Here is a 26,518-nt window from a genome sequence, read left to right on the forward strand (position 1 = left end):
TTCAATTATAGAGTTGTTGCAATAGAAAATAATATAAATAATAAGAAGAAACCAAATGAGGTACCATAGGCCTACCTTCTTAAAGTGGCCATTTGTACAGTTAAGCTAAAGCTACGCACTCAGGCCACCCCATAAATGTTTACATCAGCAAGGCAAGTTTATGTGTATTGCATCATTCAAATAAATACAGAGCTTTACACAGGACATATACATTAATTAGGAAAATATTTAAAAATACAAAGAAGAAAATTTTAAAAAGTAGAACAATAAAAATGACAAAAATAATAGGAATACAGTTTCAGAGCAGTTAGTGCAGCAATAAATAGCCTTTAATGTAATAAAGAAAAAATAGTTCAGCTGAGAAAATTAATCAGAGGCTCAGAAAAATGAGAGAACACTTCCATTCAGATTTGAAAGGGGTTACGATGGTTTACATAAAAGATTAATAAGAAGTCTGTTTTATCTGTGCAGCACAGCAGCTTGATAAAATCAGAATTATGAGATTTTGACGCATTATGTCATAATATTGGTTAAGCATCATCATTTTTATTTTTGTGATCCATAACGTGATCTTTTCTTTCAGTGGTGGAATTACAGTAATAGTAATGGTCGTGTAGAGGGCTAGTGGTAGTAACGTCCTCAGGAAAAGGATTGAAGCAAAGACAGAAGTAGAAGAAGTGAATCCTCTCTCTCTTCCGCTGCTGACTCGTCTGTTCCGCTCTCTGTCGCTTTAAACACACTCGGTAGTTTCCGGACTCGCTCGGCACAGCTCGTCATCGACCCCTTTCACTGCGGCTCCATCGCCGAGCGGACTGGCCCGCTGCTCTCATCCGAGACCTCAGCGCACACTGTCGGATCTATTAAACCACCAGCGCCGGCTCCCCGAAAGCCTCCAGCTTCTGTACAAATGCAAGCGATCAAATGTGTGGTGGTGGGCGACGGGTAAGAGCATCCTTACAGACCGCAGCTCCGGCTGATTTTCTCCTGTGTGATTCAGTGATGTGTCCACGGATGGATGGATGGATGGGAGGATGCTATGTAGGAAAAGGGGCTGGGGCTCACTGATCTGTCGTCGCCCTGGTTTTCTGCGCTCCGCTCGCGGATGCTCGACAGATTTCCTCAGTCATCTGCTTTGTGGTTGCATTCGGTTTGTTCACATCGTGGCCTCCAGCTTATCGTAGCTGTAGGAGCGGGGAGAGCCTTTGGATGATATGCGGGAACACCTACACGCCTCGTAGGCCACTGGAGGCAGGCTGAAGTGCTGATGCACGCTAAGGAATTTGTGGCCCTGTCAGTGGCAAACAGGCCCCGCTGCCCTCATTCTGTTCTCACTGAGCGTTTCTTACTGCATGTACTGACATTTTCTGAAAGATTTCATTCAACATGGAGCCTAGATCTTAATATCAGTGCTGGTTGTTGATTAAGGCCAGGAAAAATGTCAATGTGTAGAAACAATATGATAGGCCTAGAAATTAAAAAAAAATATCAATTGAATTGTAATTTTAAAATGCTGTTTTGTCAGAATCCCTCAAATTTTTCAAAAAAAATGTGGGATTAATATCATAAGTCTTAAAACAGGTTTTGACACTAACCCTCCTCTACAGTACAGTAGAGTGGTGCTGTAGCCTGTATCACACATGATATGTGCAGGAAGACATTGTTCTGGATTCTCAAAGGTAGTACATCTCCTAAAGGGCTATTCCTTAGATTTTAACACAAAGCTTTCTTATGTCTGAAAAAATAACCCCAGTGAAGTGATCAGGGTTATCTCAGCTTGTGTTTGGAGTCATGTTTTTAACAGAAAGGCTGCAATAACAAACTGGAGGTGTGGAGTTTGACAGAGGTGGGTGTTTACCAGGCAGGCTGGGTCTAAAGGTGTGGTCAGACTGATCATAAAGCATATTTTTGCATGTGGAGTGTTTTTGCAGTCTGTGTTCATTTCCCCCTGTTAGCTTGTGCAGAAATCAGCACCAAGTAGCTAGCAGGTCATGCACTGACTGTGTGTGTGTGTGTGTGTGTGTGTGTGTGTGTGTGTGTGTGTGTTTGTGTGAAGGTGTGGTTAGACAGAAATTAATGTTTGTCTCTCTATATTTGCATGATTCTGACTGCTGAGCTGTGTGCAGTCTGTGTTTATTCCCCCCAAACAGCCTGTTTACCAAATGTATAACAAGTCTGTTTTGTGCTCCAGGATAAGAGCTAATATTTTGCTCAAGTAGAAATATTTTCTACTCACAAGGATGTGTCTACACTCCGCAGGGTGAATTTGCATCTATTTTCACCCACTTGCGTATTTCCATTGATATTGTATGCAATTGTCCAGTCAGCGTTCAGCCTGACTTACACGTCACACGTTTCCAGGAACTCCAGTTATTCCTGATATTTTCCTTTAGAGCCCTCTCTTTTTCCTCTTGTCTTCTTTCCTTCATGTAATGTATTTATAAAGCCCTGACAACTACACAAGTTTAGAGCAGTCAATTAGTCCATCTACAGATAATCCATTTTGATAATCAAATAATTGTTCTAGTCATTTTTCAAGTTTTTGACTGTTGATCAGAGATAACAAGACGTTTGAAATCATCACCATGGGCTCTAAGAAGTTATAACAGGCATTTTTCACTATTTCCTGGCATTGTATAGACAAAACGATTGATTGAGAAAATAATCAGCAGATGAATCAACAGCCTTACACAAGTTGAAACATTTTCAACCCTCTGTTTGCACCATCTAGGTTAAATTCACATCTATTTTCACCCACTTCCGTGTACTTTGTATGCAATCTTGCCTCATTTAAAATTCTCTTCACATTCTGTCTGAACACACTGTGAGAAGTCAGACTGACTGATCTGAGAACTTACAAGGAACTCCTTTTCCTGTTATTTTATTTCAGACCCCCGTCTTTCTCCTCTAGCCTAGATTCATAAAGCCTCGGGATTGTGAGAATTTTTCACTCAAGGTGTAACATTTCCAACTTGCACCATGTGCACGTCCTAGTCTGAGGTCACACCACCCATCTGTTTTCTTCATTGAGTTGAATTTGATTTTATATAGCAATGGTGCCATCTAGAATAATTCACTTTGTATTCAGTCTGAACACACACTTAAACAAGTTTCACCACTGAATTGCATGATGGGAAATGTAGGATCCAGTATTATTTTAGTTTGACCCAACATCCTGGCCTGTGCTGCACTGGTTCTGATCACTCTTTTTTCTAATCTTTTCTTTGTTATAGTTGCAGTATGATTCTAAATCATCAGAGCTTTGCTTTCATGATAAATTTTACCATAATGTGTGGTCTTCTTCTTCCCTGTAAGAATTGAACAGATTAATAGAAGCTGTTAGTATTAGGGCCTGTGCTTTAAACTCCTTCTCATCCCCAATCTGTCTGTCATGCTCTCCATCGCAGCAGCCACGTAAACTCACTGACCTCAAATCAGTCTCATGGCACCCTCACACATATTGGCACTGTGTGTCACCACCATTTGCTGTGTCTATGGAGACATGCACACAAAATTGCTCATTACTTCATGCATGAGCACACAGCCAATACCCATCCATGCCACCACCAATCTGTGTGGCATCCTGCGGCTTGTATAGTACAGTGTGGGAGGGGAGAGAAGGGGAAGGGAGGGGAGGGGAGGGGGGGGTTGTGTGTACTATATGTAGAGAGAGGTAGGTTGTGCCTGTGTATGTAAGTGTGTTTGTGTGTGTGTTTGTGTGTGTGTGTATGGGGGGGGGGGTTATCATAGGGGGCTACTGTGTCCCTCAGGCAACATGAATGTAGGCCAGTGTCTGTGTGGCACTCAGTGAAAGAGAGTAGCTGCCTGCTTGTACACTCACACATACAGTACAGTCATGCATCGACTCGTACATACAGTCCTACTAGTCCTACCCTGTAGTTTCACTACATATGTACGAGTGTGCAGCTGTATTATAAATCTGTACTCATATGTTGTGTGTTCTCCCTCTCTGTTCCTCAGGGCTGTGGGTAAGACCTGTCTGCTGATTAGCTACACCACCAATGCCTTCCCCGGTGAATACATCCCCACTGTGTGAGTAAACCACACACTGCACACACACACACACACTCTCACGGTTATTTGACATAAGCAGTGGTTTCATGTTAAAGCACCATACTAGTGTTTAGGGTTGGGCAACATGACAGTATATGAGATGAGATGGTATGCATAGATATTTATCCCACACTACTTTAGTTAAATAGTTTAATAATGTGTTTGTGTAAATCCATTATGGCTGAGCTTTATGGCAATATTTGATTTTTATATATTATAACAATATTTTATATATTATATATTTTATATAATCCTGGAACAAATTACACACTCTTCAAATCAATACACTCGTACCTTTTGGACATTTTAGAAACTTGATCTTAAACCTTGTTTTGCATTACTGTATTTTATTTTACATTTTAAATTATTTTAATCAATTTTGAATGTTTTTTTATAGCTTTTTTTTTTATATCACTGAATTTTATTTTAATAATCTTAATCTATCTATCTTCCCTAATCGGCACATGTTAATGGCTTCTTATTAATTGATTGTGGTGTTGCCTTCTCTCTGTTGGTTTATCTCCTTGCTGTTTTCCTTTTCTTTGTTTATGAAATTTGACTGGAAACCATTATAAATGCAGCTCTCCCTCAGTGATTCTCTGGAGTATAAGTAAAGGTTGAATGATGTGATGAAGTACCTTTGTCTGTCAGGTATTTAATCTGTTGGATTGACTAAAAACAGACATTCCTGTTTAGTTCATCTTCTAGCTTTTTCCAGAGCTTTCAACAATGTTTTACAGTCTTCATCAGAAGATGGAGGTTACTGAGTTGTCATGGAGATGGCTTAGTTATCATTGCATTTCATACATGTCAGACTATATATGAACAGGCTCTCTATTGATTTTCCAGAAAAAACATATATCAACATATATTGATACTGTGATATAAAATTACAACTGTATACTGTCATAGAGGACCTTGAGTATATTCCTCACTCCCACCTCTGTAATAATCTGCTTTAGATTACTGCAGATAATTTTCTTTTTTGAATGTTTTTTTCTACTTTTCTAGGTAGACATTAGTTTCTTGAATCAGCATGGGTTGTCTGGTTCTGTAAATGCCCAACAAAAATCAGCTTCTGATCATGGCAATGACATATTTAATGACATAAATGTAAATGTACATATTTGAAAAGACAATGATCGCACACTAAGCTCCAATGATTTTAATGTATCAATGACATTTAGACTACACCTAAGTATACATACACCACCTGGTGGCAATCTACAATTAGTGCCACAATCGACATGTCAAAAGGTAAACCGGAGTTCATTAAATTAACATTAGAAAAAAAATACATCCACGTTTATTCACATATATTTTGAAATAATCTTTGAGACATTTTATTCATCCACTAGACAGCACAAGTCAAGAAATCACAGGAAACAAAGGAGAGAGAAATACAACAATGATTCTTAACAGACTTAAAGTTGAGCCTTGGGGTTCAGATGTACCGTTTGACTTGGTTATGATGTCACTGATTGTTGATTACCACCAGGTGTGTACTTATTTAATGCTGTATCTGACTCTTAAAAGTTGCCTAGAGAAAGACAAAGTGATACAGTTAGTTACAGAAAAAACATAATGGTTGGCAATAATATTAATTATGGGACACATGATTAAGAGTAAATGGTGCTAGGCTAGCAGTTTCCCTGTGCTTCCAGTCTTTGTGCTAAGCTAGACACAACACATCTCAGAACTATCTGTGTGTAGGCACAGGGGTAAAAAAAATTAGTGCAACCAAGAGTGTTTCCCTAAAGGTGGGAGTGTTCCTTTAAAATAGGAGCCAGAAGTTGATATTTCTACGTCAAAATTTTCAGTAGCTGGCTGAATAATCCAAGTAATCAATGAGTAACTTGTAATTGATTAAGAATTTTAACTTACTTCGATGTAAACCCTGAATCTGTGTCAGCAAGGTCAAGGAGAGCTAAAGTCCTGACATTAGCTCCAGACTAGCTTCTGTAACTCAATGCGGTTTCCTGTAAAGCGTTTCTTTCGTCTGTGTTTCTGGAAAAGTCAGGTGTGTTTTCTTACTATCCATATCTGAAGATCAATAGATGAAGATCTTCTGCTGCACTTGATGTAGGAGATAATAATTAGAACCGATCATGATTTAAACAAAGGTAAAGATTGATTAACAATAATTTTCTATTAGCGTATAAAAACTACCATGAATTTTCACTAGCATGACACATACATATGCAGCTAGCCACCATCTCTACAATGAGATGGTGAGTCCAAAGTTAGCATCATGGCCACGGTTAGAATGGCCAAAATGTTGATGAGACCCAAGTTGCAAAATACCGTAATTTCCCAAAACTAAGACAATATACTGTTGAATAAGGTTGTGTTCTAAGGCTGGATTTAATCATTCGCATTATTACAGATGTCAATGTGATTTTGATTTTTTCTTACCTCTGACACAGGAACCGGTTCTGGTTTCACTTGGGCTTTCTATAGGTCTACAAAGTGCACTTTAGTAGGGAATTAAGACAATTCACTTGCTGTACATTTACTTGCATTTCACTAAGTGAAGTATCCACCTCCCTGCAGCTTTGACAACTACTCCGCCAATGTGATGGTGGATGGGAAACCAGTGAATCTGGGCCTTTGGGATACTGCAGGACAGGAGGACTACGATAGGCTCAGACCACTGTCTTACCCACAGACGGTATTCAAAAACCTCTTCCCCCAGCCACACACACACACACACACACACACACACACACACGGCTCTCTCTAAAGCCTCTAAAGATATTGGTATACAACTTTTTAGGAGTAGATCAACTCACAGATGGTTTAAAGTGGCTTCTGCATGGGTCTCTGTGGGTTGAAACTTTCAATTTTGAGCATCTTGCACCAACTGATCGTAAATTCAAACTAGTTATAATGTAATCACTAAATCCCTAAATTTAAATGGGTTGCACACCACAAACTAGCTCCTATGGACAGACTGATTTTTACCAAATCTTTACACCAACTAACTGCCAGATGGAAGTGTTGGTTACTGACTAAAGCAACTGACAATACTAGCTTGCTAATGTGTGACCTGAAGAGTAAAGGATGTAATATGGAATACTGCTGACATACAGTATCTGACCTGACACATGAAATTTTTTAATAATAGTATTAAGTGTTATAGTTTTCATATCCCACACTCAAACTATGACCTCGATATACCTCAATCAACCAATATCAGCACAGATTGTAAGTAATAAACTAGGCAGATTTAGATAAGTATCATGAAAAGTATAAAAGAACACAGTATATTTCATATTATAACATTATTGCTGTAACATTAAACTAAATTACCAAATGAGATTGGTTACTTTGCATAAAATAGGGAATATAACTCTCTCATGCTAAAATACATTGATCCTTCTAACTCTGAAACACACACATTTCTCCATTTATCATATCTACGTGAAAGTTCAGTGATATGATAGTGATATACAAAGTGATGTGATGTTAAACAAAGAAAAGTTATAACATCATAATTGGCATATAGTAATAACAAACAATTGTTAGTTATAGTAAATTAACTAGTCAATAAGTCACTGAATAGTTGACCAAGAATTCCTTTGAGGACAGCACACTTTAAAAAAAAAAGGACTTTAAGTGTCAATTTAAAATTAAGAAGAATCATTTTTGTGGTTACATACACACATAAACACACACACACACACACACACACACACACACACACACACACACACACACACAGATGTTGCTCTCAACTAGCCATGTCTCTGGTTCTCTCCCAGGATGTGTTCTTGATATGCTTCTCCCTGGTCAGTCCGGCCTCCTTTGAGAACGTCCGAGCTAAGGTCAGTACTCTGACTGACCCCGTCCCTTTGTCCCCACCACGCCGAGTCTGACCACAAGGAGGCACATCTTTGGCTCCACCTGGTTTATCACACCGTTGCTCCAACTGTCCAGACCTTGGCTTAGAACCCTCTGGATTTGAACTGATTCCCTTATGGGATGAAGTACAGAGAAGGGTTGTAAGGCGAGGTCTGAATGAGTCCAAACACTCTGCAGAGTGAGCGTGATGGCCTGCTGTGGTTTCATCTGCTGAGCATCATGAGACACTCTCAGATGAAATCAGACTTTCCTGAAGGTCCACTCTCTCTCTGTAGAGTCTGTATGCTTCTCGTCTGACGGGATTCTCTCATCATGTGATGTGATGTGATTGGAGGTTGCTTTGCCTGAGGATGTTTTGTGTTCATACAGTTATGCTTCCATTCAGACAGATCTATTACAAACAACTTTTTCTATTTCCTTTCGTCGTGGAAAGGCACCACCCGATGCTCAGCGTGTGTATCCAGCTAACTGTTCTCTTTCTCTTCTCTCACTGACTCTATCCTTTGTATATGCATATGGGATGTGTGTGCGGTGCCTTAGTGGTACCCTGAGGTGAGACACCATTGCCCAAACACACCCATCATTCTTGTGGGCACCAAGCTGGATCTGCGAGATGACAAGGACACCATCGAGAGGCTGCGAGACAAGAAGCTCTCCCCCATCACCTACCCGCAGGGCCTGGCCATGGCAAGAGAGATTGGTGAGGCTGTGTGTGCCACATGCACAACTGGATATGTTTTCTCTGAAGATTTAATTATTTATTACCCTTTTGCTACAACTGAAGAGTGATCAGCACTGCAGTCAGTGAGATCAAATATAAGGAGCAAGTTTTATCGCAAATCAGGTCAAATCAGGTCAAACAAGATGTATCAGGAAGCCAATATTAACCCTTACATACTGTTAGGTTGCCAGATATATGCTGTGTTCACATTTGAGTCAAGTTTCATCAAGGAACCACACCCAGTAAAGAGAAAAGGCAATGAGTCAATTACAAATGAATTATATATATGTACATATATATAACACTTGAACATAAAATAAATAAAAAATAAAGAAGTTCGACTTAAAGGGGGGCATATTCTGCTTTTTGTGGTTTTCTGTCACTTATATCCTGCTCTGTTGTTGAATATCTATGCTAAACATGGTCAAAGTTCCAAAACCTGAGGTAAACATATGTAGAAATGCTCCCTGGAAGTCAAAAGTTAGGGCTTCAACCTGCTCTGAACGCTTTGCTTGCAGCGTTTTTTTCTACCTTGCTGATGAGATGAGGTCGGCTCGTCACACATTTCCAGAAATGGTGTCCATTCCATCGCCTTGGTTGCTATGGTTATTGCTAAGGTTTTTGTTTGCGTTGTCCACTCAAATTTCAGATCAGATTTCAGCTTTAACATGTATGGATGTATTTGAGAAGTTGACATTTTGAGTAAAGAACATGAAAAAGTAGTGAAATCCTACTACTATATTCTTTCATGGTTTGACGTAGTCTCCCAAGTGGCCCAATCAGAACAGAATAGGTTTATTGGGGGAGGGGCCTTAAAGAGACAGGAGTTAAACCTATTTCAGAGAGAGGCTGAACTGAGGGGCTGCATAAAGGGTCAGTATGAGTTAAATGAGTGGATGGATGGATGGATGGATAGATAGATAGATAAGTATAGACCTGGATATGTGCAGAATATGTCCTCAGAAAAATACATAAAGTAACAGAAACACATTTATTTGCTTTCTTTATGGGCATGAGATGATAGGAGGTGGTTAGCCTACCTTAGCAATAAGACTTCAAGCAGAGGGAAACAGCTAGCCTGGCTGTGTCAAAAGTGAAAAAAGTCAGCCAACAGCTCTAAAGCTCACTAATTAACATGTAGACTGAGCCATCAGACACTGCGTTGGACTATTGTCGTAATATTTCATTAAGTTTAATGTAACTTGATTATGATACCTGTCCTGTTAGCACAGTTTAGCTAAAGTATTTAACGTAATTAATGGTGTGCAGTGTTCGGGGTTCCCAGTAAGCTAGCATTAGCTTGGGTGTGTTTCTAGAGCGTGAAAGACAACACTCCACACTCCTTATTTTGAAGCTCCTGGCTCCAAACGGAAAAGATGGCACCAACCAGAAGCTGCAACTCTGAGCTTCAAACCAGCTCCAGTGAAACCAACGGGTGACATCACACCTCGCTATGTCCATCTTTATATCCAGTCTATAGTTTGGTGCTATTGTGTCTGTACAGAGAAACCAAAAACCAAGACCTGTGCTCATGACTGTGTCTGGAAACTACAGATGGAAACATTGCACAGGTAGTTATGGGTGGATGGATATATTATTGTTTGTCAGGAAATAGTTAGAGTCTCTCACTAGCACACCAGGCTAATCACTGCCTTAATTAGATTTAGATTATTTGCTTTTCAGATCATCAAATTTGGAAAGTTACAAAAATTGTTGGATGCACCTCCTCCAATTCTGGCATTAGAACAGTTTTAGGGAGAGGAGGTTTCACATGCAGATAAAGGATCCAACAAGCACTTTGTTTGAAGCATACTGAGGCTCTGTGATTGAGGTCATATCTGTTGATATTAACTGTCTCCATTTAAACTTCCATAGCCATTGCTGTACTTGAGCACGACAAGCAATATCACTGAGAAATATGCCCTCCTCCTGGTTCTCAGGGGCTGTGAAGTACCTGGAGTGCTCTGCGCTGACCCAGCGAGGCCTGAAGACAGTGTTTGACGAGGCCATCCGAGCCGTGCTCTGCCCTCCGCCCGTGAAGAAGAGGGGGAAAAGGTGCACCATGTTCTGAGGAGGAAACACTGCTGAAACACTACACTACATCACCATGAACAACAACCACTACTTCTCTGAGAGGATGAGAGAAAACTAGCGAGAGTGAGTGTGCACTGCTGAGATTGCTTTCTTTATATTGATGTTTTTTCAAAGTGATATTGGTAACAAGGCCAATATTTAATCTGATTTTTTTACCATTACTAAATAGGTTCATAGGTTCTCTGTGAAATACATTGACTGTCCACCTACTTTGTACTCATAGAAACACATCAAGTTGCCATGAGGGCTGACAAAGGTTTCTATTACTTGTCTTCATACAGCAACATCCCTTCTTTCTCAGCCATGCTTGCTTGAATTAATGCAGTGTTGACTAGCTAGAAAGTGAACTGTGAAAATGCCTTCAGGTCTGAAGTTACCCTCAGCTTCTGATCTAAGATCAGTATGTTGAAACAAAATGTCACACTGACATCTGTCTGAAGTGACAGTAAAACCACAACTGTCTGAACTCACAAAAAATTTCACAAATTGAGGATGAAATAATGTAGCCCTTCCATTAGAAAAGAGAGCAATATGTTGGAAATTCTACTTTATTAGAGTCTTTGGCCATCATTCCTATCAGTAATAACAAAATTGTATTCACCACATACATTTCTGAGATCTTAGAAAGTGGCAAAATATTTTAACAAACAAGTCTGACAGTGAAACAAACAGGAGCAATGTTATAAGTCTGTACTGGAATATAATGGAAAAGGGCCCTGTGTTAAAAACTAGTATTACTACCTGTTATATTTCTGTTGCTATTATGTCTTTTCTTAAATACATTTGTATTTAAACAACTCAAACCAGTTTAAGTTGGGGAGTAAGGGGGTTCAATAGGGGCCCACAGCTCACTTGTTGCCCTGGGGCCCAGGGCCTGCTAGCAGGTTAATCTGGACCTGACAGTATCAACTGAAATAAGAGCCTTAAGGTGGCTTTATTACCTGAGCTTGAAGCATTTCCTGATGAAGCAACTTTTCAATTTAATTTATTGTCATTAGATATTTCCAGAGCACATGCATGCTCTGGCATGCAACATGAAACTTCTGTTCCTGTACAGTTTTGTTGTGCAATGAGGGATTATTAGCAACATTTCAGGTGTGCTAACTTTAACAGTGGTTTAGATCATCTGGATAAACTGTCAGATAGACTGCTCTCAACATCTCAACATTTGATTTGGTGAGTACAATGTTCTTAGTACCAATAACGATGGCCGAAACAATGAATATACAAACCAAGTAATAATCAATTAGACATTTCCTTTAAATGATTATAGGATTATATGGCAGAGACTAAACATAGTGTTGAAATCAGTCAACAGTGATAACTTTGAACTCAAATGACTCGGGTGAAAGCTACAGGAAAAGCTAGTAAGTGGAGCTTGAGTTAAAATTAATTTGTCAAATTACCAGAAATCGTTTTACTTTTAGTGTTTTCCTCCAACACGGATATGTTCTTTGTTGATTTACTGTAGTCACACATCTGATGTTAGTCAAGTGTCTTTGGGTAACTTCATCTAACTGTGAACATGTGACAGATGAGCATGCCAAACATGGGGGCTGTACAACCTTGCTGCCTGAGTTCTGCCTCTGAGGATGGAGGAGCTTGCATGGGTCTTAAAATATTCTGTCTTAATTTATCCCATTGTTTAGATCTTGTCTCTGTTCGTGTGTGTGTGTGTGTGTGTGTGTCACAGGTGTGTATATGAATGCTGGTGTATGTGTGTGTCTGTGTGTGTGTGTGTGTGTGTATGTGTGTGTGTGGATGAGCACGTGCTGGTATCGCTGAGACAGCGTTGTTTGACAGTTTGGGGTAGTGCATAAAAGACAGTATTGTTTTAAGCCAAGTTTTTTAGTGTCAAGTTTTTGGTACTATTTCATATTGTACTGTAGTAATACACAAGACTTTTCAACAATCTGTTGACATTAAGAAAGATAAATGACATCTAGTGATGTACAGAATAATCCTTAGAAAAGGAATGCGTTATGAATATCTATCTACATGTACCTTAATATTTAGCTCTTAAAACTCTAAAACAACTCAAACTAAAGGGATTATAGTCACTCATGTTGAAGTTAGAAGTGTTGCTAACAGTGTACAATAAAGGGGCCAATCTTTGTGGAGTTTGTCTGTTGTGACAAACAGTGCAGATTGCACCTTTATGAAATGCATTTCTGTATGGTTGCAGGACTGCAGTGTGTCTGTCTCCCTCGTGTGGCGAGACGCAGCACTGCAGTCCACTCTGTCACGCTGTCTTTGGTTGGCATAGCAAACTGTGTGGTTGAATAATGTCGTGTGGTCCTGCCTAGCTAAGGTGTCGAAATGTAGCTGAGAAATGCAGCAAAAAATTCTAATCTACTATTGCATGGAAGTTCTCTGGTTATTTGACCCACTGTAATTCTTAGGAGAGGTTGTATGATGAAATGCATTGGCCATGTACGTATGTAATGTAAGATGACTTGTATACTTGTTCCAACTGTTTGTCTTATTTTTTATTACTTCACATGTCTGTGTGGTGAAATATTTCAATTTTTTGTATACTAAATACAAATGTATATGTAAGCTACTCTGCTTTCTGTCATGGTTTATTCTTCACTATACTATACTTCACAGCCTTTTCTTCCTCTTTGTTCCACAACAACCACATGAAGATATGGACATACAAAGACATAAATGGACAGTGACACTTAATGCCCAGTAATGAAATCAAACTCTGGGCAAATACAATTCAATAAAGGAGAAAATGGTCTTTGTTGTTTTTAGTGTTTCACATTTAACAGTGCCGGAAGGAAAAACTTGGCCTAACTGATGATGCTTGTCATGGTTTTTGGAAATATCATGTTAATATCTCATCTTATAATTGGTAGATTATGGCCTAATTTAGACAGATTTGTTCTTTACAGAAGAGATAATTAGTCAATTTAATGATTAAATGGTAAATTTAATGATTAGTCAATCAGAAGGAGATTAATTGGTACCTATTTTAATCATTTATCATTGAAGTCATTTTTCCAACAAAATGACCAAACATTCTCTGGTTCCAACTTCTCCAATCAAACGATTTGCTGCCTTTCTTCATCTTGTGTGATGGTGAGCTGAATATCTTTGGGTTTTAGATGGTTATTTAGATAACTCAAGCAATTTGAAGACATCACCTGAGACTTTAGGAAATTGTACAACTTTTACACTTTTTCCTAACATTTTATAAAGATTTAATCAGTTAATCCAGAAAATATAATAGTTATAGGTGAAGTTAAGAGAAATATCAATGAGATGACATTCTTCATTTTTGCACCACATATATTTGTATCAAGTGTAAGAACTCGTATTAAAGTCTTAACCCACTTTCAGATTTATGAAGCCTTTATTTTATTTATGAAAACAAACAGGGCATTTTCACTGATGTTTCTCCATCCAGACAACATAGGATCAGACGGATCTTATCTTAGTCCTCCTAAATGGCACTAAAAGTTCCCAGCTAACAGTTCCCTGGTAAGAGCTGCTGAGAGCTGGAAGAGTTCCCAAGCTAAGAGAAGGGCTGGGTTGACCCTGTTGCTATGAATGACATCATGTTTCAACTTAATCATTGTGTCTGCGTTGACAGGTGACAGGTCCGAATGAGTGAATGTGAAATAAAACATTAATCATTATACTGAAGTGCAAGGAACAAATTAAGTAAAACGTCATTCATTAAAATTGAATAAAATATAAAAACTAGATTAAATAATAAATTAAGCTTAAATTACATGAACTTGTGATTTAATTAAATAATATTAAATTCAAATGAAATTAATTGAAATAACATAATTTAAATAAATTAAAATACAATTAAATAATTAAATCGAACAATTACATTAAATTAATAAAATAATTACATTGAATATTTAAATTTAATCAAATCAAATAATGAAATAAAATAATTAAAGATCTTTTATTTTGACATCACCATTTAAAAGTATCCAAAATTAATCATTTTTACAATTCTATTTAACTTATACCTCCCAGATGCACCATATTTAATGCAGTTTGCTGTTTACTTGCAGCAAACTTTCAAAACATTGTTTATGAAACATTTTGATTTGGTCATGATTCTGAGAGCCCCATACCTCACTTCCACACAGAAGAACTGGTGCCATCAGCTATTCAAACATTGTCCTACTGACTTATTTTGTTGTCAGACACAAACTCCAGTTCAGTTCAACCTAAATTAAATTCTGGAATTGTCTTACTTTTCCACAAGAAACAACAGTATTAACAGTTACGTACCACATCTAGCAATTATAAATCACGGCACCTCAGGCTGATAGTAACTCTGCTGGAGTGTCAGACATTACCATTGTATCATTCACAAGCAGCAGTGCATATCATCTAAAATTAACCTCTGTATCATCATTAGACAGATTGTCTCTAACATCACCTGCAAATATATGAAGCCCTGTGTGACGTTTACTGACATACTGCTGAAAATGTTTTTAAATAAGTGGCAAAGAAAAGTGGAGATACATTTCACCATGACATACTCCAATATTACATACAAATAACACAAGAAAGCTACAAGGCAATTGTGCAGTAGGTGTGTTTATTTCGTAAATTGACCTCTGTGTGAATAACACAGTGAGGTCATGAGACAGAAGAACAAATGGGCAGCGTGCTGAGGTTGAGTCGTGTTGGTTAGCAGGCCAGGAAGCCTCCGTCCACTGGCAGACTGACTCCATTCGTCATGTTGCTCTTATCACTCAGCAGGAATAAAATACTGTTCACCACATCCTCCACCTCTACACACACACACACACACACAGACAGACGCAGGGATATCAGTTAACACTTAGGTTAGCAACTTTTGAAAATGTGTGTGTGTATACAGTGCATGATTGCAGCCCTGGAGATGAGATTTTGCTTTCCAAATCCAAAGAGCTGAAAGTGCACAAGAACTAAACTGACATTTACTTTATACCAATGCTGGTAAAAAGATTAGATTTAGATTTGACTTGACTTTCTGACCTTGCTTTGAGATAATGTCTGCCGATAAAAAACCATGAACATAATTGATGGCAAGGTTTGGTGGAGTGTAACAATGACATGCTAGACGTCAGTACAGAGAGGACACAGCTCTTAAAAGAGGACATAACCAGACCCAACCAAGTCCACAAAACATGTAGACTGGAGAGGCAGGCAAGGGTGAACAGCTGGTCCATTGTTCCATAACCACGATGGAATCCACATTCCTGAATCTGAATCAACCATCAGCCTCCTTTTCAGCACCCTGGTATGAACTCTCTGAGGAGGCAGAGCAATGAGCTCACCCTAAAGGTCCCTTTAGAAAGAGGACAACCTTGATTTCAAGAAGTAGTTCAAGAGTTTGCTTTCATTATGAAAATGAGACAAGAAGATGGATATCAATCTCATGTCTGTGTTTTAAGTAAGTTTTAAGTAAAGGCAGTGGTAGCCTATGGGTTAGAGGAGCTAGCTTTTGAACAGAGGGCTGCCGATACAATTCCCCAGACTGGCAGGATAAATCTGGGTGGAAAAAGTGAAGAAGCAGGGCTTGCACCTCCCTCATTACCACACTGACACTAACTGCTCGAGTTGAGCTGCTCAGTGGCCGGCAGATCAGACTGTGGTTGTACTGGGCTGCTTACAGGTATGAATGTGTAACTGAGAGAATGTGATCAGGGCATTCCTGAAAAAGAGAGTATTGCTCTAAGAGAAACATCCCTGAATAAATGAAGGTTTTAAGAAAAACTGCAGTGCTGGAGTCAGGTTAGCCTAGCTTAGCATAAAGACTGGAAGCAGAGGGAAACGGCTAGCCAAGCTCTGTCCAAATCTCAAAAATACACCTGCCAACACCTCTAAAGCTCACTGATTAATATGTTGTATCTCATTTTTTAAATTTGTATACAAACAAATTTAAAAATTATGTATGGTACTATTTCCTGACAATCAACAGTTTATCCACCATCCAGTTTTTCTGTGCAGCAACAGTGCAGCATCATACTTAGGGCGGGCTGCCAGATAGGTCAGTGAGCACAGGTTTTGGTTTTGGTCTCTGTACAAGCACAATGGAACCAAACCTGGCAACCTCACTGAGATGACAAGACTTTAAGGAATCACTGCTCCCAGCCAAGAAATTGTTAGGCACATGGCACCCATAAATCCACAACTTGTTTTTACACTTTGCTTTTTTACACAGATTAAACTAACAACATATATTGTGTTTATTACTGAGAGATGTTGGTAGGTTAACTTTTGACAAAGCCAGGCTAGCTGTTTCCCCTGTTTTCTGTCTTTCTGCTAAGCTAAGCTAACCAGCAGCTAGCTGTAGCTGCATATTTACTCTCAGTAAGAAAGTGAATACACATATTTCCCAAAATGTCAAACTATTTCTTCAAGCTGTACACAAACATAGTTCTACATAACAATCTAAAATACATTTCACTGTATGTATTGAATGTATGTATGTATTTGTCCCATGTGACCACAATCTTAACAATGAAGTAGATAGTAAAGCGTGTATAGAAAACCTGCTGTATCTGACCTGCAAAGTGGCCCAGGGGGATGCGGGACGTCATGCTCTTGGCTTTTTCAGGGTCGCTCCAGCCCAGGCGGCCCATCTCAGTCATCACCACTGTGGGGTTCACACTGTTCACACGAATCTGACCAGAACACAACACTGGAAGTTAAAACAATGAGGAGGCTTCAAGTCCCCACATCACACTTGTGTAAGTTGGTCATAATACTGGACCGTGATTGGCTCCAAACTAGTTGTGATGTCACAAATCACGCACCTACACCGTGTCTTAGACTCAGATTTAAGGTCAGCACAGAGAAACTTTCCTCCTCCTGCAGATGAATGTGAAAACAAACTCTGCACATATTCTGCGCAGTAAGATACCAACAACTACTGTAAAAGCAAAACACATTTCTGAGTGGAGGGCGACTTTAAGAAATGTGTCTGGACGTGATCATATAGTATAACTGTAAGTCTACTGGTTAGTCATTTTTCTAACCCAATCAGGCAAAAAACACCAAATATAGAACCTGTGACCTTTGAATATAAACTTGTAAATATAAACCCATCGTATCTAAGGAGCGTAATTATCAAGGGAAGTTCCCACTCTGTCTGACCTGATGGGGTCCCAGCTCTAGAGCCATGACTTTAGTCAGCATGTCCAGTGCTGCTTTAGTGGCACCTAAAGAAGATGAAGACACAGACACACAGACAGAAGGACAGGATCAACAAAAATGAGTTTCTACTTCCTGTCACTCAGCTGTTTTTTATCCAAGCACTGGATTAAACTTTTCTCAGGTGTGAAAGTTCCCTCTAGACCTTGTGAATAGTAGTTTGACAGAATAATCTTAGCATATCTCACTGTCTTCATGTGTGAGTGAAGGTGTTGGCTGACGTCACGTGACCAAAGTATGGAACTTCAGTGAAGGCAGAAATACTACGTGTCTGTCCTGAAACCCACACTTATATAGTGATAATATCATAATAACTACTAATGTGATGCATTTCTGGAAACTGACAACAGTGTCCAAGTGCCTGTTAAGACTGCAGGCATGAGGGAGTTATCAGAGTACACTGGTACACATCTTAATTTGAAAAATTGTGAACCCGTCCTTTGATAACAAGAAGAGGAAGACTGGAATGGGTTTTGGCATCACATTTAACAGTTGGTAAAAAAAGCAAGGACCTTGGCCAAGAGACTGAATGAACAGCAGAAACAGACATCAGCTGTTTGTGAACACCAAACCAAAATTAATCACAGCATCCACTGGGAAGAGGTCAAAGGTCATTGCACAGGAGTCAGTGGATGACCAGAGAAAGCTCAAGGAGGAGATTCACATCCAGAAACTATCTCTAAACAGAGGCACAAACTGCATTCACTGATAAGGATTGTGAGATACAATTGAAATTTCCAGATAACACTAGAAAGTGGAGCAAGTGAATGTTGGCACGCAGCTGTTCCTCTGTTACTCACAGTACACAGTGTGGTCTCTGAGGGCACACTGCGACGCCTGGCTGGACACGTTGACGATGGAGCCTCCTGATCCTCTGGCCTTCATACCACCTGCCACTATCTGACCACAGAGAAAGAGCTTTGCGTGTTTCAACAGAAGCAGTTTGACTGAGGAGACATTTGAATTTAAACTAATGGTGTTATCAAAGAGAAAGTCCACTCTCACAACAGCAAAAGCCAAAAGAATGCATGACATGCAGGTGTAGTGATATGGGTTTGTCTTTTAGGGAGCGCTTATTTTACCTGGGAAACATGCAGCACAGCTTTCACATTCACATTGAATGACCTGGAGATGAAAGACACTTCAGGACATAGTTGTTTGGGATTTGTTTCATCCTTTCTCAGACCTCAGTGAAGACAGCTTGCCAAACAATGAAACAGTATATTGTCCTGAGGGGGTCATGTGTGTATCTCATATTTGTCTTACCTGTCAAACTGGTCGGATGTGACCTCCAGAAATGGCTGCAGGTTGGCATAGGCAGCGTTATTCACCAGCAGATCAATGGGGCCAACATCCTGCAGGGATGCCTCTGTGGCCCCCCAGTCTGCCAGGTCCACACACACCGGGGTGATGGAGGGACACTGTGAGGGGACGCCAAAACCACATCGGTGGAGATAATACAAGGAGAAGGAGATGATGGAGGAAAAGGGAAAAACATCTAATTGCAATTAGTTTGGATTAAAGGCTTTGATAGACAAGTATTGATCCATTCTACTCACATATGTGGTCAAACAGAATCATTTCCTTAATACAAAATGCTACTTTTCCTGTTTTCTTGCATTAATGACTCACAAATCTATGTTAAAAACAAGAATAATGTATATAGAATATATTACTATTAGGAATTAGGAGGGAATTGGGACATATTGTGATTTAATCACTAAATTGCCTCACATGTAGTAACAAATTCATATAACTGAGTAAAACCAGCGAGTGTTCAGATATTTAAAACCTTTGTACTGAAATCTCTTTAACTGATACAGTCATTGGATTGACATCATTTAGGATTTGTTTTGTTTTTTTGCCATTGAAAGAATAATTTTCTCTGTAAAACTGCAACAGAGCAAGTTCATAAGAGAGAAGGTGAATGGTTTACTGTATGTATCCTTTACATTCATTATTTGTTAGATGTCTCATTTATTATTTACTCAACTTAACATGCTTTTTATATACTACTACTACTACTACTACTAATAATAATAATAATAATCTTTCCTTCTTTTCTTTTTAAGATAATTTCATAAAAATATTTTAATTCATCTTTTCTTTTTTTGCACATGCCCTGTATTCTTTTAAAAACAACTACAGTCAAATTTTTATATTTTGTTGAAATTATTTATACATTGCCTTATTATTTACAAATAAAACAATAGTTGCAAAACTCTTGCTTTGTATTTAAGGAGCAAAGTTGCTTCCTGCATTCATGTCGTATGGGAGATACCATAATCACAAGTCACTAGCATTCAGGTCAACATCCGAGTCATAATTACGACTTGGACGCTCTGACATGTCTGACTTGGCACCTTATAATACTGAAGTGCCTGGAAACAATATAAATGTGAACGCCGCACATCAGATAAAGTCTGTTCAGGGTAATGAAAGCTAAGTTAAATAGATATAGTGTTACATTGTTAATGCACACAACCAACTCTGTGGTTATAACTATATAATATAATATAACTGTCTTGACATGACATGGATGTGGCAGTCACAGTAAGATAATGTTTGTATATCATACGATAACTACAGCAGACACTAAGTCAATCAGCCAAAGCGGAGCTACTCGTACCTCCTCGTCCACTGCTGAAGATGAAGAGGAGGATGAGGAGAGACAACAATAGAAGAAGAATATGAGCATGGCAGTGGGGTGGAGAGTAAAGTTGACACCTCAGATGATAATGAGTGGAGAGATGGAATGACAGATAAAACAGAAGAGGGTGTGGGAGGGGTCAGAGGTCAGGTATACGGACCCCTCAGATGGGTGATGGGGTGTGTGTGTGTATGTGTGTGTGTGTGTTTGTGTACCTCCTGCACCAGAGTGTTCAGGTCGGCCTGTGTGCGTGTGACCGCCGTGACCTTTGCCCCGCAGCGTGCCAGAGCCAGAGCTGTGGCCCTGCCGATCCCTGACACACAAAACATCCATAAACACAAAGACTTATTACAGAGTGGAGCTGCTGCTGTGACACCAGAGCTGACACACACACTCACACACACATTCCACACGTCTCACAGTTTGCCACACTGCGTTCCAGGAACAAAGCTTTTTTATTCCATTTTCTCACTGTGTTGGACCTGATCTTAGTTTGGGGGTATACTGGATTTTGTTGTTCAATAATAAGTTCTGGATGATTAAGGACATTGTAACAGGTTATACAATTGTTTCGTTTCTATTTCAATCACCACATTTTGAATTAAATCATGATTAGGGTTGTGTCACAACTTATTTACCCACCAAAATGTGACTGTACCACTGAGCATTAAAAACTATCAAGTATTGAAACTTGACATCAAATGTCTGGTTGGATTCATAATCTTGTTTACTTAGTTATTGATCAAATAATTCTATTCTGACTTTATTTGAATGTATTTATTTACACATGTTAAAATTAAACCAATACACACAAACAACAAGAAAAAAAGTCAATGTGCAGCAAGAGGATAAATTATTGTTTGTCTACAAAATAACTTCACTTCCTAATTATATGAATAGATTTGGTTACTTTTTTACTGACATAATCGATGTGTTCTCTCCAGCCCAAGTTCTCCTCAATTATTATTCCGAGGAATTTAGTTTTTTCACTTGAGGCACATCATTACTCTCAAGTGAGATCTTAGATGAATTTTTACAATATATTTAATTTTTTTGCCACTGAAAATAAGGAAATTTGATTTTATAATATTAAGAGATAGCTTGTTTACCATTCTGCATAAACATATAAACCAGAACTGACATCTTTAATCAATGACTCTGTTGGACACATTTGTTAAATCATTAGTATAATGTGGAATAATAGTGGCCCAAGAATGGACCCCTGAGGCACTCCACACTGTCATTTTTGTGAGAATGGTAACCCAATATCTTCACAAAGTGTTCTGTGTTTCAAATATATTTTTTTAACTATACAGTTACCGTGTCCACAAAACCATATTAATGTTATATACAAACGGTTTCAAGTATTTTGAAGGAACATGGTAAAAATTGGTCTGCAATTAGAAAAACAACATGGATTATCAGGAGCCCCTCCACATATAATTATTGTTTGTTGACTCTGGGTTTATTATATGCTATTCTTTATATACATTGTATTTTATGTCAGCTGATGTAGGGGGTCTAAAATCTAAATGGTTATGCATTTACTATGTTTTATGCATTCTATATGTTCAAGTCTCTGTGTGTGTTCTATGTTTCACCTGGCAGCAGGACATATTTCCTTTCTGCAGATAATAAAGTCAAAGCTAAACTTAACTCATATTAGGAGATAAAAATAACAGAATATATACTGTATTTGTACAGTTACATTTTAAAATAAAATATGAAAAACTACTACAACTTGAATATTAAAATGACTTTTTTTGGCGATTATTCAAAATTTTCTTAGGGGTTAGGTGTGGGGAAATTTAGTTAGTATTATCAGGATGAACCCTAATGCCCGCAGCCTGTGCTGGTCCTGTAGGGCTTTCATAAGCAGCCTGATGGTGTCACTGTTCTACTGAAAACGTCTCTGTGTGTATTTGTGCTCAGTGTTTTTACCTTTTCCTGCTCCGGTAACCAGAGCTCGTTTGCCTGAAAATGAGATCTCCATGGTCGGTGAGGTCTAGTGAGATCAGCTGCGGAGACATGCGAGTTTAGTTAGTTCACTGAAGTGAAGCGATCGATCATGTGACTCGTTCAAGTCTTTTTGAAGGTCTGGTCGAGGTAAATGAAACATAAACAACTTTCTGATCTCTCGCCTAGATCTTCCAAACATATCCATGCATTCATATTATTATTGATAACTTGATTTATGGATATAAAGAAGATGGTGGAAGTGATCACCCAGCAGAGCAGCAGACAGCGTCAGTCCGGGCAGCAGGCTGCAGGAAGCGGCGTGTCCGGGTTCCGCTGGGCTCAAAGATTAACGTTACACTAAGTTAATGGTCAAAAGATGTTTTTCTTCCAGGTCAGTTCTGCACAGTCACCGTGAACAGACACGATTTCACGTGAACAGCTGTCAGTCTATGAACAGCTGATCCAAATGGCAATAAAACATTTTCTCACTCACTCCTCTCCATGCACATAATGTTAAAAAAATATATTTATACCGCACTTTTCCAAACAAAGTTACAAAGTGCTTTGTACGGTTGAACCAGAGTGCATTGGGGCAAATAAAATGAAAAGTAATATTTCAGATAATACATGGTGAAAATAAAACCCTCATGCAGGGAGTTCCAGAGCTGATGGGCCCAGGCTGCAAGAGCCCGGTCAAGATCTGAGCCTGCACTCTGACTCGTATGGGAGCAATAACTTAGCATTATAACTTGGAGCTAAAAAAAAAAAATTCACAACAACTTAATTGTCTTAATTTGTCTAGAAACAGTTACTATGGATAATCCACAAACCTCACTGTTTTCATTTGAACTATTTCTGCAGTGGAAAGTAAGTATTCATAATGCATCCTATGTAAAAAAAAAAAAAAAAAAAAAAAAAGTGGTGCTGGGCCTCTTGTTAACTCCCTATCATTCCCACTCTCTCTGTCCATTGTGTAGGCCTATGGTATCTCTATGGTGGAATACTGCCTGTTTGAATTTGATAACACAAATCATCATGTTAATTCATATATATAATATGTAACATGTAAGCATGATGCTGGGTCTTTCAGGACTCCTGGGGGACAGGAGGGGGCCGTTGCCCACTTTGCCCAGTTGGAAATCCAATCATGATGCTTGGATGAGATAAGGGAGAGGACAACCTTATCCTGCTAAATTATTTTAACCCCCCAGTCCCAGTCAATACAAAGTCTTGCAATGCAGTCAACTTTGTTCAAAACCACAAAATTTCTGGTACAAATTTTACAAACATATCAAACATGTAAGGCAAAATTCATGGGTAAATGATGCATCAGGCATGTAGAATATTTCCATTTGATGGAATCTTGGTTTACCTTAGTAGAAACATGATGTAGCTGCAATGACTCAGGTGGAAAAATTAAAGACTGTAAATAAAGCATTACAAAGAAAACCTCATGGAAAACATGCTGCATCCCCACATCTCCCTACAATGATGATAGTTGATAGGACTGAAAAGTGAAAAAGTTGGATTCTGTGGCTTCTACACAGCTCACAGGCAGAGACATTATGGCTGCCAATATTAAAATTAATTTAATCAAATTGAAATGTCTTCTCCACTTGTGTGCACATGTTGCAAATTAACATTTAGATTAAAAAGTCTCATTTTCTTGTTTGCAAATATGTAATTGCACTAAAAAAGAGGACATTAAAATGAAAACTCTGTTGAGAAGATAATTTCAGTGTACTCCTAAGCATTACACCATCATGATAATCAAATTGAATGTGAAATTAACTTCTTACCAGGGACCCTCAGTTTTGTGCACAAGTCCGAAAATAATGTATCCAAATTAAAAAGGTTAATATTCATAACTCTGGTCTCATTAGAAAGGTAACTGTTTAAATTTTACAACCAAAACATCAGAATGAGTATAAGTGATGAGGCTGAAGTGTTGTTTAATAAGTTAATTTTTCATTTTCAAAATGGTAGACAAAGCAACCTAAACAAAATCAAACTGCAAACTGGACATTTGTATTTGAATTTAAATTATGTCCTGACTATAGGTCTTTTTAAAGAAATAAATCAGTTTCATTATTTAAGTTAGAGAGATTTCACAGAGTCCTATAGAATTATGGAAATGTTCATTTTTGCACTTTGTGTGCCAGTTTTAAAATTGAAAAGTCAGTTTCAAATTCACTTTCATTATCAAAATGGCAATGATTATTGACAGCTGTAGACTTCCGTAGATTTTTGGGATCAATCTGAAAAACTGCCAGATTGCACATATTGTACAGGTTTTTTTTTTTAATAACTTGTCACCTTTTGCAAAAACTCATGAACATCTTAAGATCTTAAGAGTCAGTTGGTGTGATTAGTAAAACAACTTACAACACTGAGAAAACTGACACAAATAAGCACACATATAATCACATATGACCTTACAGACACACACAAATATGAATACACACACACACACCATTCCTTTCTTCATTCACATCCACCCAGTTTGTGATATAGCATCTGAGAGACCCCATACATCTCAGCATTCAGCTCAGTGAGCTCCCTGTCTGTCTAACAGCTTTAACTGATTACAGGCAGTCAGTTCCCTGGCCTCCAAAGAACTTTTAAATTCCAATTATAGATGATGCCAATAACTTTGCAACAACTGTAATACTGTCAAAGTATGGTCTAAGTCTGTTCAATGTTAGCAGTTCTACAATAAAACAGTCAAATACTTGATGATGCTGAAAGGTTTTATTCTTATGGAAACAAAACAATAATACATCAGTGGTAAAGGCTTTACAAAAACATTACATCTCTCACCGTCTCAGCCACTGACCTGCAGTGACACACATGCTCTGAATTTGGGTTCTAGTCTTGTGTGCAAAAAAAAAGGTAGACTGGTGTTTTACACAAATACTTTTTACAGGCAGAAATACTGACACTGGCTGGTGTAACCTGAGTGGGAGGAGCCAAAGAACCTGTTTATCAGAGTACAAGTTAGCAAACTGGGGAAAACCTGAATTCTAAAGCAGGAACACTGGTCTGGATATAAACTGATGTCTGCAAGGACTTCCTTTTTTTCTTCATTGGCTAGTGAGGCATTTCTTCAGTTATTTTTAAGATAGGGCATCATAACAGAACTTACTTTTCTAACTTTTTGAATCAAATGTTACATTTCAAGCAACAAGCTAGAAACTGTGAGGCTATACTTCAGCACAGTGGTGTTTCAAGCAAAATACTACTGTCAGCATGCTAACATGCTCACAATGACAACAACATGCAGCTGTTTAAAGTTTTATGCAAATTAAAATTTTGACCTGCTGGTGGCGCTAGATAAAATGTCAGAGGATCATCAAAGTTATCACAATTCATCCTGTGGGAAACATGAATGTCTGTACCAAATCTCAAGGCAATCCCTTAAATATTTGTTGAGATATTTCACTGAAAACCATAATTGTCAACCTCATGGTGGTGCTAGAGGGAAAGTCAAAGGATCACCAAAGACCGTTGGATTCATCCTCTGGGGATCATGAATATCTGTACAGAATTTCATTGCAACTCATCCAGTATTTGTTGATATTTCAATCTGTACCAAAGTGGTGGACCAATAGACTGCAAAGTCAAGAGATCACCAGAGTCATTCGGATTTCTCAGCTGGGGACCATGCATTGTATTCTAACCCATGCAGTAGATGTTGAGATATTTTAATAGATAAGTAAAAACTTTGACCTGCTGGTGGCACTAGATGAAAAGTTTAGAAATCACTAAAGTCGTAATCCAGATCCAGAATATCTGTACAGAATTTCATAGCTATCAATAATAGCTGGAGAGATATTTCACTCAAAACCAAAAATGTTAACCTAACAGTAGTGCTAAAGGATAAAAGTCAGCAAATCACCAAAGTTATTATGATTCATACTCTGGGTACCATGAATGTTTGTACAAAACTTCACGGTAATCCATGAATGACTGACCAACAG

At 38.5% G+C, this 26,518-nt stretch overlaps 2 protein-coding genes across 4 annotated transcripts; one reads left to right on the top strand and one right to left on the bottom strand.

Annotated features, from left to right (window-relative positions):
* Positions 1 to 670: 670 nt before the first annotated feature.
* On the top strand, positions 671 to 13,313 carry rac3b (Rac family small GTPase 3b). Of its 3 annotated transcripts, XR_006092957.1 has the most exons (7): positions 808 to 942; positions 3,979 to 4,050; positions 6,625 to 6,742; positions 7,836 to 7,898; positions 8,476 to 8,635; positions 10,597 to 10,813; positions 10,920 to 13,313. XR_006092957.1 is itself a non-coding variant. In XM_042398049.1 (6 exons), exons 1-6 carry the CDS (start codon positions 908 to 910, stop codon positions 10,725 to 10,727), a joined length of 579 nt encoding a protein of 192 aa, XP_042253983.1. In that variant the 5' UTR covers positions 671 to 907; the 3' UTR covers positions 10,728 to 13,313. The 3 variants fall into 3 exon arrangements, 2 of the variants coding, with proteins under 2 accessions (XP_042253983.1, XP_042253985.1); XM_042398049.1 differs by having other exon boundaries at positions 671 to 942; positions 10,597 to 13,313; XM_042398051.1 differs by lacking the exon at positions 10,920 to 13,313 and having other exon boundaries at positions 8,476 to 8,645; positions 10,597 to 10,657.
* Positions 13,314 to 15,307: 1,994 nt separating this feature from the next.
* Positions 15,308 to 23,213, bottom strand: dcxr (dicarbonyl/L-xylulose reductase). Its single transcript, XM_042397473.1, has 9 exons — positions 22,806 to 23,213; positions 22,521 to 22,597; positions 20,795 to 20,892; positions 19,196 to 19,350; positions 19,012 to 19,054; positions 18,730 to 18,829; positions 17,873 to 17,937; positions 17,283 to 17,400; positions 15,308 to 15,522 (listed from the first exon to the last, which is right to left on the bottom strand). Exons 2-9 carry the CDS (start codon positions 22,570 to 22,572, stop codon positions 15,419 to 15,421), a joined length of 735 nt encoding a protein of 244 aa, XP_042253407.1. The 5' UTR covers positions 22,573 to 22,597; positions 22,806 to 23,213; the 3' UTR covers positions 15,308 to 15,418.
* Positions 23,214 to 26,518: the final 3,305 nt, after the last annotated feature.

The sequence above is a fragment of the Thunnus maccoyii genome, chromosome 20, assembly GCF_910596095.1.
Source record: "Thunnus maccoyii chromosome 20, fThuMac1.1, whole genome shotgun sequence".
In the NCBI taxonomy this organism is placed as follows: Eukaryota; Metazoa; Chordata; class Actinopteri; order Scombriformes; family Scombridae; genus Thunnus; species Thunnus maccoyii.

Excerpts from the sequence above, each read along its gene's own strand:
- rac3b (XM_042398049.1), top strand. The coding sequence starts at position 908 with ATGCAAGCGATCAAATGTGTGGTGGTGGGCGACGG. Across the intron at positions 4,051-6,624 it reads GGTGAATACATCCCCACTGT|CTTTGACAACTACTCCGCCA; the intron begins GTGAGTAAACCA and ends ACCTCCCTGCAG. Across the intron at positions 7,899-8,475 it reads TTGAGAACGTCCGAGCTAAG|TGGTACCCTGAGGTGAGACA; the intron begins GTCAGTACTCTG and ends GCGGTGCCTTAG.
- dcxr (XM_042397473.1), bottom strand. The coding sequence starts at position 22,572 with ATGGAGATCTCATTTTCAGGCAAACGAGCTCTGGTTACCGGAGCAGGA. Across the intron at positions 19,351-20,794 it reads TGAACACTCTGGTGCAGGAG|TGTCCCTCCATCACCCCGGT; the intron begins GTACACAAACAC and ends GTCCCCTCACAG. Across the intron at positions 17,938-18,729 it reads CAGAGACCACACTGTGTACT|GTGCCACTAAAGCAGCACTG; the intron begins GTGAGTAACAGA and ends CATCTTCTTTAG.